Source organism: Gymnogyps californianus, chromosome 6, assembly GCF_018139145.2.
Source record: "Gymnogyps californianus isolate 813 chromosome 6, ASM1813914v2, whole genome shotgun sequence".
In the NCBI taxonomy this organism is placed as follows: domain Eukaryota; kingdom Metazoa; phylum Chordata; class Aves; order Accipitriformes; family Cathartidae; genus Gymnogyps; species Gymnogyps californianus.
In genome coordinates this window covers 21,623,410-21,639,633 of record NC_059476.1, presented here as the reverse complement: position 1 = coordinate 21,639,633, position 16,224 = coordinate 21,623,410, and the positions used below count along the sequence as shown (strand labels likewise).

Below are 16,224 nucleotides of genomic sequence, written 5' to 3'. Positions count from 1 at the left end.
GGCCCTGTACACGGCCCATTGCTCAGAAATGTGGCACTTTGTTGTTGTTATTTAGAGAGCTCTTTGTGGCCACAACCACATTGTAGACAACAGAATTCTTGCACATGGCTAATAACAGCTCTGCAATAAAAGCAAACCCTGGGGCATCTAGTTTGTTGTGGTTTCAGACACGCACGCGTGTTCATCCACCCCTCTGCTCCCTTCTGAGCCAGCAGAGCGTTCAAAGTGACAAGAATTCTCCTCTCCCAAACAATGCTTCTTGCAAGCATGGAAGGGACCTTGACTGGGTGATTCATCCAGGCAAGGAAGGACTAGTTTATACTATCTGCTCCAGAGGCAATTAGAAACACTGGCAGAGGCAGCCATTCTGAGACAGTCCTTGCTTCAGAGTACTCATAACATTAATGGACAAGAGAAGGGCTGGAATGGGGAGGGGAAGTTGCAGAGAAGTGACTGGAAAACGTATTTTAGTCCTAGGACAGCACCCCGAGCACAGGACCCAAAGTACTTGAATCCAAAAGGTTTCATGACCAGAAGCATTAATTTTATAGATAGCTTTTCTCCTATAAAACTACTGACAAAGTCTGCAGCAACATTACAGACCTCTGTAAATCATGCCTCAAAACATTGCCCTTTGCTCCTACAGTAATCCATCTAATCCATAAATCCTGTCTACCTGGTGCTACAGCTCTTGCTATAACCCCAGCCAACAAAAGAGCACAAAGTGAAATTCAGAAGCCATGCTCAGACTGCATCCAACCACTTCAGATCTCCCTGTAAAGCTCCAGAGCTGCTCTGAGCAGCATCAGGGCTGGCAGACACCCTCTCAGCATCCCGGTCCTCTTCAGCACAACATGTGGAGCAAAGCAGGGCGCTCAGTCCCAGTCATGCTGCAACACTCTTAACAAGGTGCAAATGATAACCAGGAGCGGGGAGATACAACTCTGGAGCTGCGAGTAACTCACAGGAGTCAATTCATCTTCTCTGCATTTGAGATTAAAAGGTTCGGTCCTACTATGCCTCGTACAAACTCACAATTCACACCAGCTTTTGGCCTGCAAGCTCAGACAAAAGTAATGAAATTCTCAATCACTGAGCTCATACAAACAAAAATCCTAGGTCAGTGGGAATCTCACGGTTTACTTCCTTGGCTCAAGCCCCAAATAAATCAGATTTAGTTACATGCATAAATAGACTGCAAATGACAAGCTGCCATGGCTTTTTCTTCCCGTTAACTGTACACTTTTTATGTCAAATAACCACTACCCATTAGCTTTGCCTTGTGTTTTATAAAGAAATTTTTTCTTGGGGCAGAAGGGAGGAGAATTGGTTTTCCTGAATATTTTTTTCCTGCCAAAACGCAAATCTGGCAGAATATTATCAGACAAAATACAAACAAATAAAACCTGGTTCCAATAACATAGGTATGTCTGAAGCTGAATAAAAATTTGCTTTGGAACATTGCAAGCAATTATACCTGGTTGTAAGAAAATCACAGCACTGGCTGCAATATAACCACAACAAAGAAAGATGCAAAGGCAAAATACCAACAGATTATGTTTTGAAAACAATAAAGAATATTGCTTACAGGCAGTTGGAGAATATGAGAGGTGTCATGTAGATTATATGGTTACATTATAAAGGGGGAAAAAAAAAAAGTCAGACAGCAAAGGAGGAAGACAGATAGACACAACCACTTTTAAATATACATGCATAGTAATCAATGCCATCTAAGGAACAAAGCTGATACTTTTGTTGAGACAGCAACTCCTCTCAATCTCAATAGGCAGCTGACCTGCATCAGGTCCTACATTTTACGATGAACTGAAGTCTGGCTGCAGTAGGTAGATGTTCTTGCTTACAGAAAAGGGAGTTCAGCAGTGGTTTAAGTCAGTCAATACAAGATTTTCAAATGCAATTAAGTTAGGTGATGGAACATGTGTTCAGGCACCTATCTTTGCCAGCAGTCTCATTTCCAACCACAACAATGTTTTTAGCCACACTCTTCCCCTCCTCACACACTGCATAAAACCAGCACACAGAACAGGATCGGACCAAGACAGTGCAGAGAGAGGAGCTGCAGAAGTTCCCACAGGTCCAGCTCCAACCTAACACTCTTGGGCTGGGACTATGTGGGCGCCGGAAGAGAGGCAGAGGGCTACAGTGAGAGCCCAAGGCCAAAAATACTTGCTCTCGCTAGGACTTGTAATTCACGAGTGCTAAATTCATTCAAATCATTGGCAAGGAAATCATCGGGGGGGGGGGGGGGAAGGGGGCACAAAACATGTTTACCAAACTTTCTTCATTTGCTTTATATATGGCATATTGTGAAAAAACAAGGTATGTGGAGATCATCAATTCACTATAGTTGCCATAAAATGATAAAAGCTGGCCCAGAATAGCAGCTCCTGAAATGCCTTTTGTTCTGATGGCTTTTTGGCTTGCCTGAAGTGAATTAGGAAGTATCAACCTGTTTCCCTCCCGACACCTCTCTTTCCCCCACAAAACTGGCTTTTCAAGGGGAAGGTGGGGAGGGGGACGCAGACCCAAAAACCAAAACCAGGAAGGAGATGGGACGGGGTAGCTAATTTCCCATCTAATCGGAGATTGTGCTCTTCCCCACCAGCGACATTCACCTCTGGAGCGAGGCTTACCAAGTAAAGAATGGCAGCTGGAAAATGGATTACAAGTGAGAGGCTGGCCACACTGTACTGATGTCTTTACCAAAGTTGCTGTTGACAGGGATGCTATTGGGAAGCACAGTATTGTCCTGGGCCCAAGAGACAGGAGTATCATGAAGAGGGACTACCCAGAAGTTCAGGGGGAAAATGAGGAGTGGAAAAAGGATAGTTAGGCCAGCCTCCCCCCAAAAAAGAGTTATAATCACTGCTCTGAAAGAAAATCAGCCAGGGTCTTACTCAAGACATTTGCACTGCCATGGTCTGTGCTGTGGAAAAAGAAAACATTTTCCCAAGGCTGTGCAGCTTATTTTTCCTCAAAATCCAAACAATTTCTTAGCAAACATCCCAGCAGGAAAAATTAGAAAATACTTTTGACTATCTCACGTTCTTTCCCCCCCATTTCCTATCCTGTCCTACAGTCAAAAAATAATCAAAGAAATTTCTTCATATTTGGTAAATACAAAATACAGACAGCTCTGCAGCTCAGATCTGTCATGTCAAGCATCGCCAGCAGCAGATATTTATGGCAGTTATAAGTCCTTACTTTAAAAGGGTTTCTATTTGTTGCACTAATAAACAATCATAACGATGCTACCAGGCACTGTTATAATTAGAAAACACTAGCGGTCAGTGTCAGTCATCCTTTTTGCTGTGCAAGTGCATTTCAATATGATTACAAACAACAGCTGGATGTTAATAGCAAAGCAGGGATGAAAGGGATTTATTTACATACTCAAGCACAAGGATGTCACTACAAGATCTGATAGTCAAGCAACCAAATCCCTAAGAGGACCTGTCCTCAGCAGTTTGGGATGCAATTGAAACAAGTTCTTTGTGCACCTGGACAACCAAAGCAAGTGAGAACTACTCAGCTATCCATTATGTCGGGCTTAAGAGCTATGCTTGTTTAAAGGTAAACATGAGATCTTTGATATCACATGTGACTTGGTCTTACCACATGCCATAGGAGAGACAGGTATGCCAACCGCAGTGTATACTACCTTAGCTCATGCAGAGGTAGTGACTTAGCTGCAAACAGAAAAATTTCTGCTGCTTCAGTATGATACTTTAAAGTCTTCTGCTACACCTCCAAATAAGCTCAAGCCTGCACAACTTGTGAAGTATGACATACAGACAGCACAAGATTGCAGACTCTAGGGAGCTGCCTCTGCAGCCAGCAAATGTCCAGTTCTCCTAGCTTCAAGAGATTTGCTCATTTAAGCATCCCCAGAGACAAGGCAGTCCTAACGTGGCTCTGGCACGGTCAGACAATCCTAAGGAGGATGGTGGCAGGTCTCCCTCCCACACATCCTGCTTTTCTCTTTCGCCATGCCAGCTTCTTGGGCATCCAAGGCTTAGCTCCACTGCTCTGATCTTGCCTATCCCATGGAGTTAACATAAAGGGTGCAGTCAACTTCAGGCAGAGAAAAACCGTAAGAAATCAGAGAGTTTCTTTTTCTAATTGGCAGCATATATATTATACCAATAACTTCACCAGGAGATGATCTTTTCCATCTGATGGTTGCTGCCTGCAGGATTAAATCCCCACAGATTTGGCAGAATGAAAAGGAAAAATCATGCCCCAATAAAGTCATTGCAGTTAACACACAATGCTTACATGCATAAGGAGAAAGGTTTGTTGTCGTCTTACAATTTGCTTCCTACCGATGTGAGATTACATCTTTCTATGGGGAAGCAAAGCAAAGCAGATTTAAAGTCATTTTGGTTCACCCAGGCTGACTTTAGAGACAGGGCCTGTCATTCAGCAAAAGAGAGCGCGCTACAGGGTTGCAGGATTAAAGCCTGGAGTTTTCACAGAGACTCAATCCCATTGTTAGACAGCTAATTAAGACTGAATGCATCTAACTCCAGGCTGGCAAGGCACCAATGAAGGGAGGCAATCCCCAGGCCACATGGGGACACTCTGTGGTATATAGGGCTGGGTTTTTCTGGGGATTCTCCCATTAGAAATTAGAGCCAGAATTCTTCCCAAATACGTACCAGCATGGATCCAATTCTAAAAAAAATGCGTCCACTGCATTTTCAGATTTGACTAGCTGCTTCTGACTGGCTTCCTGCCTTCTCCCTACCATGAATACCCTGACCCTTCTCAACACTAATGGATTATCTAGTTCCTTCCTGATGAACTGTCCCAAGATCCAGAGTCTTTCCACTCAGTCAATCCTCCCTGCCTCCATAAAGCTCCCTGTGCTGTGCCAGGTGTCACAGAACGCCGCTGGGATACACCCTCAGCCAGCATGGGACCTATGGCTCCTAAGATCTGGCACTCCAATATTACCCATATGGATTGTAATGCAGTCTCATTGAGGCCAAAAGCAGCTTTGCCAACACACTGCCACAGACTTGGCAGGAGCAGGGATGGATTCCAAAACCACTCAGGGGCCCAAGTAACTTTTACTACAGCTTTTTACCAAAGAGGAACTCTTTGGTATAACTCTCAAAGGTTATAAAGACTCCGTTTGCGACTGAAGCCAAAGAGAATTTTCCCACTGGAACCAAAGTGCATGACTTTTACTTCAACCATAATCAGGTCCGGTCTCTAGTGGAGCACTGTACTGAGTGGATAGCACCTGAGCCAAGATACAAGACCTGTAGCCTGCTAAAAGAAAACGTATGATTTCGTGTCCACAATACTGAAGAGGAACTTGCTTACACAACCAGCTTCCTATTGCTTGACATATCAGTAACTCCGAGCAAATCACTCTCTTCTCTGCCGTGATTTCCCCAAATACAACATGAGTGATAACAGCAATCACCCCAGTAAAGTGCTTTCTGATCTACAGATGAAAAGTAGCATAGGAGCGCAGTGTGGTGATTGCTAGGGGTACACAATGCGATTATAAACAAGGAAATTGCACTGTAGAAGACAGATATCATGTCACAGAGAGAACCCATATTGCAATCACCAACATTTATTGTTACAGGGAATTTAATATGGGAAGTGAGCATAACAAGTACCGGTCACTTCTTGAAAGCCTGGCGAGAATGAACTTGAGAACTAACGCTAGCCCGCCACAGAGCTCTTTCCATACATGAAGGTTACTTCAGGAACAAGTTCTTAGTGAAATAAAACGAAAACAATGACCACATGGCATGTTAGTGCATTTTTTAGAAAGGCAGAATGCTTTTGGTCTTCAGATCCTTCTGCTCTAAAAACAGAATCACTTCTTAATGATACTCTTTTTTCTTCCTGAATATGGGAATATACTGGCTCCTGAGTGATGGTGGCTTTTTGCCTCATGCAGGCTGTGCAGAAGGCCTGATAGACTGAACAGTTCTCCCAACTGGGAAACAGCACAACGCAGACTTCATACTTGGCTTGTGGGTAAGAATCACAAAGAAAAGGCTTCAGTCTTTCATAATACCATGTCACATATGGAACCCAGGATGTATTAAGTAACACAACCATCACACTGAGTATATGTGGGAGACTAACAATTAACTCCTTGAGTTTAAACCTTGGCTGTAAAGCTGGAGCAGTGCACCAGGAGAAACAGAAATTTGTGTCTTCTGAAAAACACCTGTGGGTGCACCAGTTTACCACTCACTTTGCTAGTGCTTGCTGTAACATGCCTATAAATGTGAGCTTAACTGTAGCCTCTGGCCATACCTAAATTGGGCTAACGTAGTATTAAAGAAAAGTATTTGCCGACCTATTTTAATAGACGTAACTCAAACACAGGTTTAGACTATTCCAAAGAAGCTGAGCAGAAACAAGTTTTATAAAACCTTACAGTGAGTCTGTAAAAAAGCAACCACTACATACAAACAGTCTAGTCTTAACTTCAGGTAGGTCTGCACAGCCCTTGCGCTGCTAAATCCCACAGGTGACATCTCAGCGCGTAGCCCGAGTCCTGACACCAAACTCCAGGAGTGCTGTGGGCACTGACCGACATCCCCTCAAATCCAACGCTCACAGCCCACGCACCACATGCCACAACCTGAAGGCGACCTGATTTCCCGGGTTTGCATGTGCAACTAGCCCAGGATAAAGCACGGTGCTCCCCTAAATGTTCCACTTGGGAAACATGCAAGTTTTGGGGAGCAAAAATAAGGACCCTGCCCCACACATCACGTTTGGCACCAGGGGAGGTGGGGGAAGGGAGACGGGGGAAACAACGTCCCTGCTGCTGCAAGGAGGCACTGAAGGGTGAATAAACGTTTTTAAATGCGACTGTCACTTACTTATCCAGGACGAAGTAGAGATCAAAGGCACCGTGACAGGAGCGCTGCTCTTCTTGCTCTTCCTCCTCCTCCGGCCGGGCGCAGGAGATGAGGCTCCCCATTGCCAGCAAGCAGCAGCACAAAAATGCTGCTTTCTCCACGCTGCTCCTGCAACTCGCCATCTTTTCCCTTCCTTAATTCTTCCTCCTCCCCCAGTCTCTCTCTCTCGCTGCAGACCTTACGGGCTCTTCGGAAGCACCGAGGGCGGAGGGGAAAAAAAAAAAATTGAAAAAAAATTAAAAAATTTTTAAAAAAATCACTAACTTCAGGATCTTAGCTCAACCCTGCGGGCTCAAGGCAGCCCTGCCCGCTGGGCACCGGACTGGTGGCTCAGGGCTGGGGGCTGAGCCCGGCCGGATGGTCCCCAGAGCCCCGTCCCCATGCCCCGCCGCCTCGGCGGCTGCCCCGAGCGGCTGAGCCTCGTCCCGCACGGAAAGAAGCGGCTCCTCTCGCAAGGGCCAGAGGCAGGAAGGGGCAGAGGGAGGGGAGGGGAGCGGGGCGGGGGGGGGGGGGGGGAGACAGGATCTTATGGGGGAAAGCTGAACTGGGACTTTCCTGTTCCGGGATACCGAGGTGGGAAAGGCTGCTGCGAGCGGGGGACTGAGGTTAGGGACCGCTGCGCCCCAGCCCCGCCGCCTCTCCGCCGCCCCCCGCGGGCACAGGGCGGGCGTCCCTCCCTCCTTCCCTCTCGAACAGCCCGCGGGGCGCTCGGCAGCCGCAGCGGGGAAGGGAGCGCAGCCGCTGCTCCGCGGAGGCGGCTCCGCGCTGGCTGCCCTCGGGGCAGGGCCGCGGGGAACGGGGCAGGGGGGCTCCGCCACCGGCGGGAGGGGAGCCCGGCCGAGGGCAGGGGCAGCCCCGGCTGCGCTCCGGGGCATTCGCTGCGCGTCCTGCTTTGCCTCTCGCCTGCAGACTCGGGGAGCAGCGGGGGTCCTGAGGGGCCTTTGCTGCCGAGGCGGAAAGAAGTTGCTGTAGGCGATGGGCGTCATTGCGTAAACCTGTGACAGACTGGGGGTGGGGGGACGACGCGAGGGGGCACTTGTGAAAAATTTAGTTGCAGGAAAAGAGTGTAGTTAAAAAGGTTATTGCCTGTGGGCGGGAGTAAGGGCAGGTTTTCACGACCCTCTCGTGCCACAGCAAATCGTTTCTCTTCCGTGGTAAAAAAACTTGGTTTACTCACACTGGAGTCTGCACACATCCTGCAGGCAATCAGTAATGATGAAACGAAATCTCTTAATGGAGGCTTTGCACAGTAGCATAATCACTCCCCGCCTGATACACACAGGTTACAAAGCACTGCCCTAAAGAGCTGACCCAGCTCATCTGGATGCTGTCTCCAAAGTTTGAATAATTAGTGGCTTCCAGCCGCTTCCCCCTCCCCCACACCCTTTGCAGCCCATAATTAATGAAAAGAGCCACGGGGAGGGATGCGAGCAGAGTCACTTTGCATGACAGAGTTGGGACTAGACGTTTCTCTCTCTTGGGGGGAGGCTTTTGAACGCGAGTCAAGGTCGAGGGAATCTATCCCCTGTGGGGTGCTGGCACGCTGCCCCACCGGGCAGTAGCCCCCACAAACACCCATCGCTTCGCTGGGGGCCTCTCCACCCGGGAAGCCGAGCGATAAAGCTCCGGCCAGGAGCCGTTTCTGCGTGCCAACTGCAAAAAGTGACACCTCCTCCCCCCGACGACGCCGGTACCCGAGGGGGCGCACGGCCCACGCCGGCGGGGCTCAGCCCGCTGCCCTGCGGGGAGGCGCTGGAAGGGCTGCGGCGTGTGGGTGCGAGCGTGTGGGGTGGTTCCCCGCAGCACACGGCAGCTCTGCCCTGGGCCCTGCCGGCTCCGCCGTAGGTGTGCGGCTCCATCGGGAGGCGGCGGGGTCCCCCCACGCAGCCGGCGGGTCCCTTTCCCTCTGCGCCCGACAAGGACACGCGTGGACGCGGCGCGCGTGCCCGCGCCGCGCAGAGCTCTTTCCCCGACGGACCCGGTGCCCCCTCCAGCAGCCCTTCGGGTGTTTTGTGCGGTGTAGGTTGCCGCCCGCAAGTCTGAAATAAAGTTTGCACTGCGGGAAAGCATCTCGGTTGCAGTTGCCTGTTTCTGTGCTGGACCGAGTTCAGACACATCCAACCGCGGCGGCGGTCGGGGATTTATCAAGAAAAGATTAGAGGGTCCACCGGTTTTCAGCCGCTCGCCCGGATTTAACTATGCACAGCTAGAAGTTGAATGCACTGCTTGAGCTAACCACTTTAAAGGTTTTTGTGCACTGGCCAGTTGAGACCCAGCGATTACTTAGATCATGGAGAAATACAAGAAACCCACATCCTCCCTGGTGACATTCACAAAAAATGAGCAAGCAGCTGCTGGGCAGCAGGGATCCCCCCTCCTCCTGCTCCGCCGGGCTTCGGCCTCGACGGTGCCCACTAGCGTCCGCAGCCTGCACGGTCCCCGGGAGCCGCAGCCCCGGCACCGCGTCCCGGCCGCCCTCGCTACCCCCTGCCCGAAGCAGCCGTCCTCCTCCGCAGCCATCGCGGCCTTGCAAAACGAAATAAAAATGCTAGTAGCTTCAGATTCCCTCGGTGCTTCGTGAAAATCAGATTGTTTCGTGAAATAACGCGTCAGACTTCAAGGGACTCTCCAAAGCAGAATAAGGCACTACAAAGACAAATTTGGCTATAGCTATTTTCTGATAATGCGCAGCGCCCTTCTCCGATCACTAATAAATCATCTTACTCTGCAAAGAGAGCAGGCTGCCTGGCCTGCCTCCTCCGAAGGATATACGGTCCCGGCGAGGGGGGCATGTTTTAAGGCTCGTTGGGCGTACGCAAAAGCAACGATACCGCCGCGATTCGCGCTGGCTGGCGGCTGCCACGGTTAGCGCTGGGCAGGAGAAATACTGGGGAATGGGGGGCTAGCGCCCTGCCAGCGCCCCTTCCCTGCGCGTCCAGCCCCTGCCAGGAGGGCCGGGCACGGCGGGGGGCTGGCGGGGTGCCCTGCAGAGCCGCCTCCCGGCGCCACAGCCTCCTCTTTCCAACAAAACAGGTTTTCCGATCTGCGTGAGACTCTCCAGTGGCTGTCACATACACCGGGCACGCCTGGCAGGTCCGAAACCGGAGCGAGGTGTCGGGGGAGGGGGGGGGGGGGTTAGTGCTTTTGTCCATGGGAGGGGAGCGGAGAGGCATGGCGGGCCGGGCCGGGGTCGCAGCCCAGGGACTGCCGGTGGCCCGGGCGCCCGGGCTCATTTGCTCGGGTATTGCTCGAAGGAAAATCAAACCAACCGTCAGCTGAGCTGACCGTAAGGTGCGGGTCTTACCCCGGGACGCAGGTTACCTCAGCGCACTGTCTCACAGTGATTCAAGCTTCGTAAGGCAGGTGACAACGTCTAAGTATCCCTTCCTACGCCTTCTGTAGCTCTTTGCATAAAGGCTGCAAAAATATAAACTCTTGCGATATGAAGTGCACCGGGAATTGTTCACCTCGGTTTCCTGACATCTGCACCCCAAATCAGAAAGTGTTTCCAAAGAAGTGTTAAGAGATGCCACCGGCACATAAACCCCTCCCTGAGAGGGTGGCAGGGTGCAGATCTTCCCAGAGTGGGGGGGTCAGCTACCAACCCCCCGTTATGCTCTATAACGTTGTTCGTTCTGCCTGAGCTGAATTTGAAAAGAAACCACAAACTCTTGACTTCATCCTCTTTAATCCCTGAGCGTGATTCACTCTCCTTATTGGTATAAGATTACTCTTTAATTGCAGCGAAAATCCCTCCTTCCAAAAGCATTAAAGGGTTGACGTTTCTTTTCCCGATACAAGCCAATATTCAGATTACATGGACACTAATCAAATAACCCGAGTTATTTCATTTGTCAACATGTTCATAAGAATTTTCTACCAGGCGTAAAGCCATTTATACGGAACGACATCTTTCAAAAGCAATGTCGCTAGTCCAGATTTAGGGACTATTTGATTATGACAAGACGTTTGATGGTTTTATTTTACATACCAGCTGTGCCACAAATCGTTTCATACCTCAAACAAATTCCTAATTTTGTATCCTGCGAGTACTTTCCATGAAGCAGTAATTTTCATTTTAAGCCATTCTTGTCAATACCTGCAGCTCCCAGAATAGCCTCCTATTCGAAAGTGTTGTCACATGCTCTAGAGGACAACTGGCAAGAAGGCTTCGGAGGTGTTTTTGTTTGATTTGGTTTTTTTCCCCAACTTTAAAAGAAACTCCTCTTTTTTAAGTCCCGTTACAAGGGGGAATCCCGTCCACCTTCTGAGCCCCCCTCGCTGCGGTTCGCAGCCGCTCCCGGGATGGCTCCTGCCTCGGGAAGGGCTCCGCGCCCCCCGCCGGCGGGGGCGGCAGCGGGTCCCGGGGGAGGGGGACGACTCGGTGCCGGCGGGGGGGTCCGGGGGGGGGCAGGCGCTGCGGTAGGCGTTTCCCGGGATCTGCTCTGGGCGGGGAGCCGTCGCGGGGGAGGAGGATGCCGCCGTGCTGGGGCGGTGCGGCGGCGGGGGGGCTGCCGGCGCAGCTCCTGGGGGGCCGGGCGGCCCCGGCGGTGGGGTGAGGGCTCCGCGGGGACGCGGCCGTAGAGGGATCCTAGGAGAGGGCTGCGCCCTGCGCGCCGGCAAGGGGACACGGCGGGGACCCCGGTGCCGGAGAGCCCCTCTCCCGCGGAGAGCCTGCAGCGGGACACCCAGGTGAGCGGGGCCGGGGCAGAGGGGGCCGCGGTGGCCCGGGGGGCGGGCCCGGCGGGGGGGGAGGGGGGGCCCGGCGGGGCGGTCCGGGCCGGCCGGCCTGCCGCCGGCAGAGCGCGGGCAGCGCGCGGCGAAGCGGGCAGCGGCGCTCCGTCCCTCCCGCCCAGGCTGCGCGGCCGCGGAGCGCCGCGCTGCCCTCCCGGAGCGGGTAAGGGCGGCGGCGAGGGGTCGCGGCGTTTCGGGCCGTGCCGGCGGCCGGTGCGCACCGAGGGGGCGGCGGGGGCGGAGAGGCGGCCCGAGGGGTTCCCGAGCAGCCCGGGCGCTGCCGCAGCGCCGGGACCTGCCGTGCCCGGGGCCAGGCTGCCCCGGCTGGGTTTGGCGGGGAGCAGGCGAGGGCACGGGGCAGCCCCTCGGTGACTAGCGCTTAACCTCGACCTTGTCACCGCCCGGCTCAGCGCGGCAGTGAGGGGCCCCGAGGAGAGTCCCCCGGGTGGCGGGTACCGTCCTTGGGCTGCCGGGGGGCGATGCGGGGGCGGCTCAGGGCGGGGGGGGGGGGGGGGGGGGGGGAAGGCGGCCCCCCCTCGGCAACCCCCAAGGCAGTAACCCTTTTCCTCCCTCCCGGCTCCTCTTCTCCCGCCGAGACCTCTCGAGCATCAGTTGCCCTTTTTATTGGTTCCAGCTCTCCTCATCCTTCCAACTTCGACAGGTGATCAGAGCATCGCGGCGGGTTTGGGTGCTTCCTTAGGGTCTAATTGCTTTTAAGAAATTGATGAACTGTCTTTGGAATAGCTCACATATTGTTATTCTCTATTTGTATCTAATATAAGGATATCCATGTTCCTTAGCAGAAATTTCCTACTGCTTAAGTAAGTTAGAAGCTGCTGTTGTTGTCACTTTAAAATGTCACGTTGATCTTTACATTTGCAAATCCTTCCATGAAAAGGTTTCTGTAGGAATTCAGTCCATTAGAAATGTTTGAAGCATTTTAATGACTTTATTCTGTGATCCGACAGGTACTAGTTGGAAGAAATGTCAGTAAAAACTTGATGGAAGACATGATTTTTAAATTGTTTTATATTTTTAATATAGATGCTCTTAAATAAAAAGCAGTTGCACTCATGCATGAAATTCAGAATTTAATAATAAATTATTGCTCAGGAGCTATCCCTTATTTTTGGCTTTTAAAAGTGCAAAATTCAGTGCTTGACAGCTCTTGTTATCATTTCTTAAATATAAATGGTACTGGAGAGAGGGATTTATTTAGGCAATAGGAAAATTGGGAGATTAAATTTAAGATTTATTTCTTCTAATATGTAAAGCTACACCAAAGCATAAGCTGCTCTTTGAGAAAGCAAATTTATTTGGTATTTAAGCATCTTCCAGTATTTCAAAGCCAAGTAGAGCTGCCTCATAGGACTCTATAGAGATATCATCCTATAGAAAAATATAGCTTTATAGCCATAGAAATATTAATGTAAAGTCAAAATATTACTTTAGCTGCTATGATCTGAACATAATATAACCAGATGAGAAAGTATAAAAATAAATTCTGTGTAAAGAATTATAGATTGTACAGAAGATTTTGCAGAAGAAATTACTTGGCTAAATCCTAGTATGTTATATATGGATATTTCCATGTCTGTAATGCTGTGAATCAGTTAATATAATTTTCCTACAGCACAGTCATATGTTACTTGCAAATACTATTAATAAACACGAGGTCAAAGAACAAAGTATTTTGTTGGGAAACAAATTATTTTAGATCAGACCTATTTTAATTTACAAAATTCACTTTCCTATAAAAGGTTTCTTTGCTTCATTGTAGTGCAAAATAATTTGTTTATGTTGTTCCCCATAATTTCACATTACATAGTGTTCTTCGGCTCAGTTACTTGCTGTTGTTAGAGTTGACATTAGGTAGTAAGTTTAGCATTAATGTAAATAAGATTAATGTAAGTTAATGTTACTTAGTACTGTTGAAGAAATCTCCAGTATTAACCGTGTGAAAGTGACTGCTCTCAGTTTTAAAATATTTCTCTTCAAATACAGATGATGAACTTGCAAAATCACAAAAGATTATATAGCTGTATGTATAGCTATATGTGTAGTTGCAAATGCATATATGGGTGTATATATGTGTATACATATATATATGTATATGCTTACATACCAATATATTAGTTTCCTGTCAGAAACATACATTTGAACAGATACAACATTTTTTTAAATCAAGAGCTAGCAAAAATAAATAGCAGGAGTGTTAAACAAGAACGTACCTTATATATCTTGAACATCAATCATATAATGTAATTTCTTTCAATTTGTGAAAAGGAGGCATGGATGTGAACTGTATGAAGAGAGAGGAAAAATGATTTGTGACTGTTTTCACAAGTTACACGTTTTGGTTCTGTCTGTCTGTGTTTGGTTCAGCCTGGTTGTGTTTGGCTTGTGTTGTTGGTTGGTTGGTTGGCTGGTTGTTCCTCCATTTTCTGTGGCTACACGTAGGGAATGGTGGTTTTGTCTGCATGGATTCCTGGGTGAAGGAACAAATGCACAAATCTGTGTGAGAACAAATGTGTTAGCACAAATTGCCATGGTCGGGGATCCTATTTACGTGAGTCAAACAAGGATTTTGCTGGAAGTGGATACACACGTCTGTGTGTCAAGTAACTTTCTTACACTATGTTGACAGATGAATAGTTGCCTTCTCTGTTCCCCCTCCCATGGAATAACTTTGTTGCTTTAAAATGCATGTTTGTTGTGTGCTTTTTTGTGTGTGAGAAAAGTAGAGGCACATCTGCTTTCTCTCCCTTCCTGGTTGTCCCCTGTAAAATTCAAAACTCCTGTGACATTTTGGGGCATTATGTCTATTGCTGAATGGTGAACAATGCCAGAGCAGCGGGAGCAGAAACCAGACCAAGTCTCTGAGGTGACCACTAGCACAACTCAGGTCTGGAATATGAAATACTGTGTGCTCTGAACTGAAATATATCCATACAGTGTACTGCATGTACTATGCAGCTGAAATTATTTTAATTCATAACGATTACAGTCTGATAATCCTCAATCCTGGCTGAAGGGTTAAAACACGCTCCCTTTATCCTACAGGAACTCTGTTTTTTAGGTCTTAGGCCTTGAAGCCACAAGAGCAAATTAGCGGATAAAGGTAATGCTTCCATTAGGCAGAACAGCTGTAGCCCAGGGAAGAGTCAGCCCTTCAGTACAGTGCCCTGCACACAAAAATTAAGTCTTTGAAAGCCAGCAGACTACAGAGCTGTAGTCAACTCCTCTTTATCCACAGGTGGATCGTCTGACTTATGAATGACTTGTACAAGCCAGTACCATCCACCAGGGTCCATTAAATCAGATGCAGTGCCAGACAGAAGAACTAATTCTGCCTCTGCGGCCAACCCAATTGAAAAGGAGTATTGACATTTTATGCATCATGGAGTCAAACTCCTAGACTCAGTCTGTCTGAACCACTGGGACAACAGAAAATAAATATATTTAATCCTTTCTAATTAGGGCAGCGTGATATTACTGTTGCTCATTGTCCAGCTTGAAACATCAGGAGCCCTCCCAGTGCCTGCACTGCATTTCTTGTATTCAAGCATTGGGAGGTGTGGAACAGAGATCTCAGTGACTCTGTTGCTCATGTTCCACCAAACTGAAAACCTCCAGTTTACTACAAGGTCTGCTAAATCAAAGAAGGCTTCACGTGGAGCTATGCAGACACTGTTGCATCACACAACCCAGCAAATCAGTACTAACCAAGCTTTCCTGCTATGTTGGATAGTCCATTCCTCTCCTGCCTACCCTGTTTCCTGCCATGGAAGATGGTGGCAGTAGAAATAGGGGTTGAATGTAGAAATTTCCTAAGAACATAGGGAAATTTGGTGCTGAGCTGCCATTTGAAAGTCAGTGGGGCTAGGGCACATGACTCTACTGGGACTTGTTCAAATCTCAGTTATTTTCTCATCAGGCTAGATCTGACGCTCAATCTCAGGCATTTTGTTCCTGGGCTTCAGGTAAAGAGTGGAAATTGCATCCGTGTGGTGGTCTTGGAGAAGTGATTCAATCCGCATTTACTTTGGAGAGGCAGATCTGCATGTCTGTGGGGCAGCTACCATGCATCAGGAGAGAGCGTGCTTCAACTTTCCCTATCCTCAGAGAAAATAAGAATTTAATCTGCACTTCCAAATAGCTCCTGTATTTCACACGACTTGCTTAAGGCAAATGTGGAGCATGAGGTATTTACTCATTTCCAAGCAGGGATTTTAGCTCTGTCTTCTTCATTATTCCCACTGAAGTTTGAGAGATTGTTCATAATAAAAAGATTTGGCAGCTTCATGATTCACTAGGCTGAGTATCCAGCCAAGATATAATGATGGTTCATCAAGAGCTGTCAGCTTACATTGCATGTACTGTGGATTTCAGGTGATGGAAGACAGTCTGAAGACCATAGAGCCTTAAAATAGTAAGAACTGGAGAACTGCTCCCTGAAGATATCGTGACAATACAACAACAAAATTGTGAGCACCCCATAAGCTTGGAGGGCTCTGATTCACAATAAAACCTCCAGATTGAACTCACATTCCAGAAAGGCCAG

General features: G+C 48.8%; 1 protein-coding gene across 2 annotated transcripts in view; it reads right to left on the bottom strand.

The window, feature by feature from the left end:
- The window catches only part of ANTXRL (ANTXR like), a 62,808-nt gene extending 55,607 nt beyond the window's left edge, over window positions 1–7,201 (bottom strand). For both annotated transcript variants that reach the window (XM_050898983.1, XM_050898984.1), the window contains exon 1: window positions 6,888–7,201. In XM_050898983.1, coding sequence (XP_050754940.1) covers window positions 6,888–7,048 — 161 coding nt within the window. In that variant the 5' untranslated portion in view covers window positions 7,049–7,201. The remainder of the gene's footprint in view (window positions 1–6,887) is intronic.
- Window positions 7,202–16,224: the final 9,023 nt, after the last annotated feature.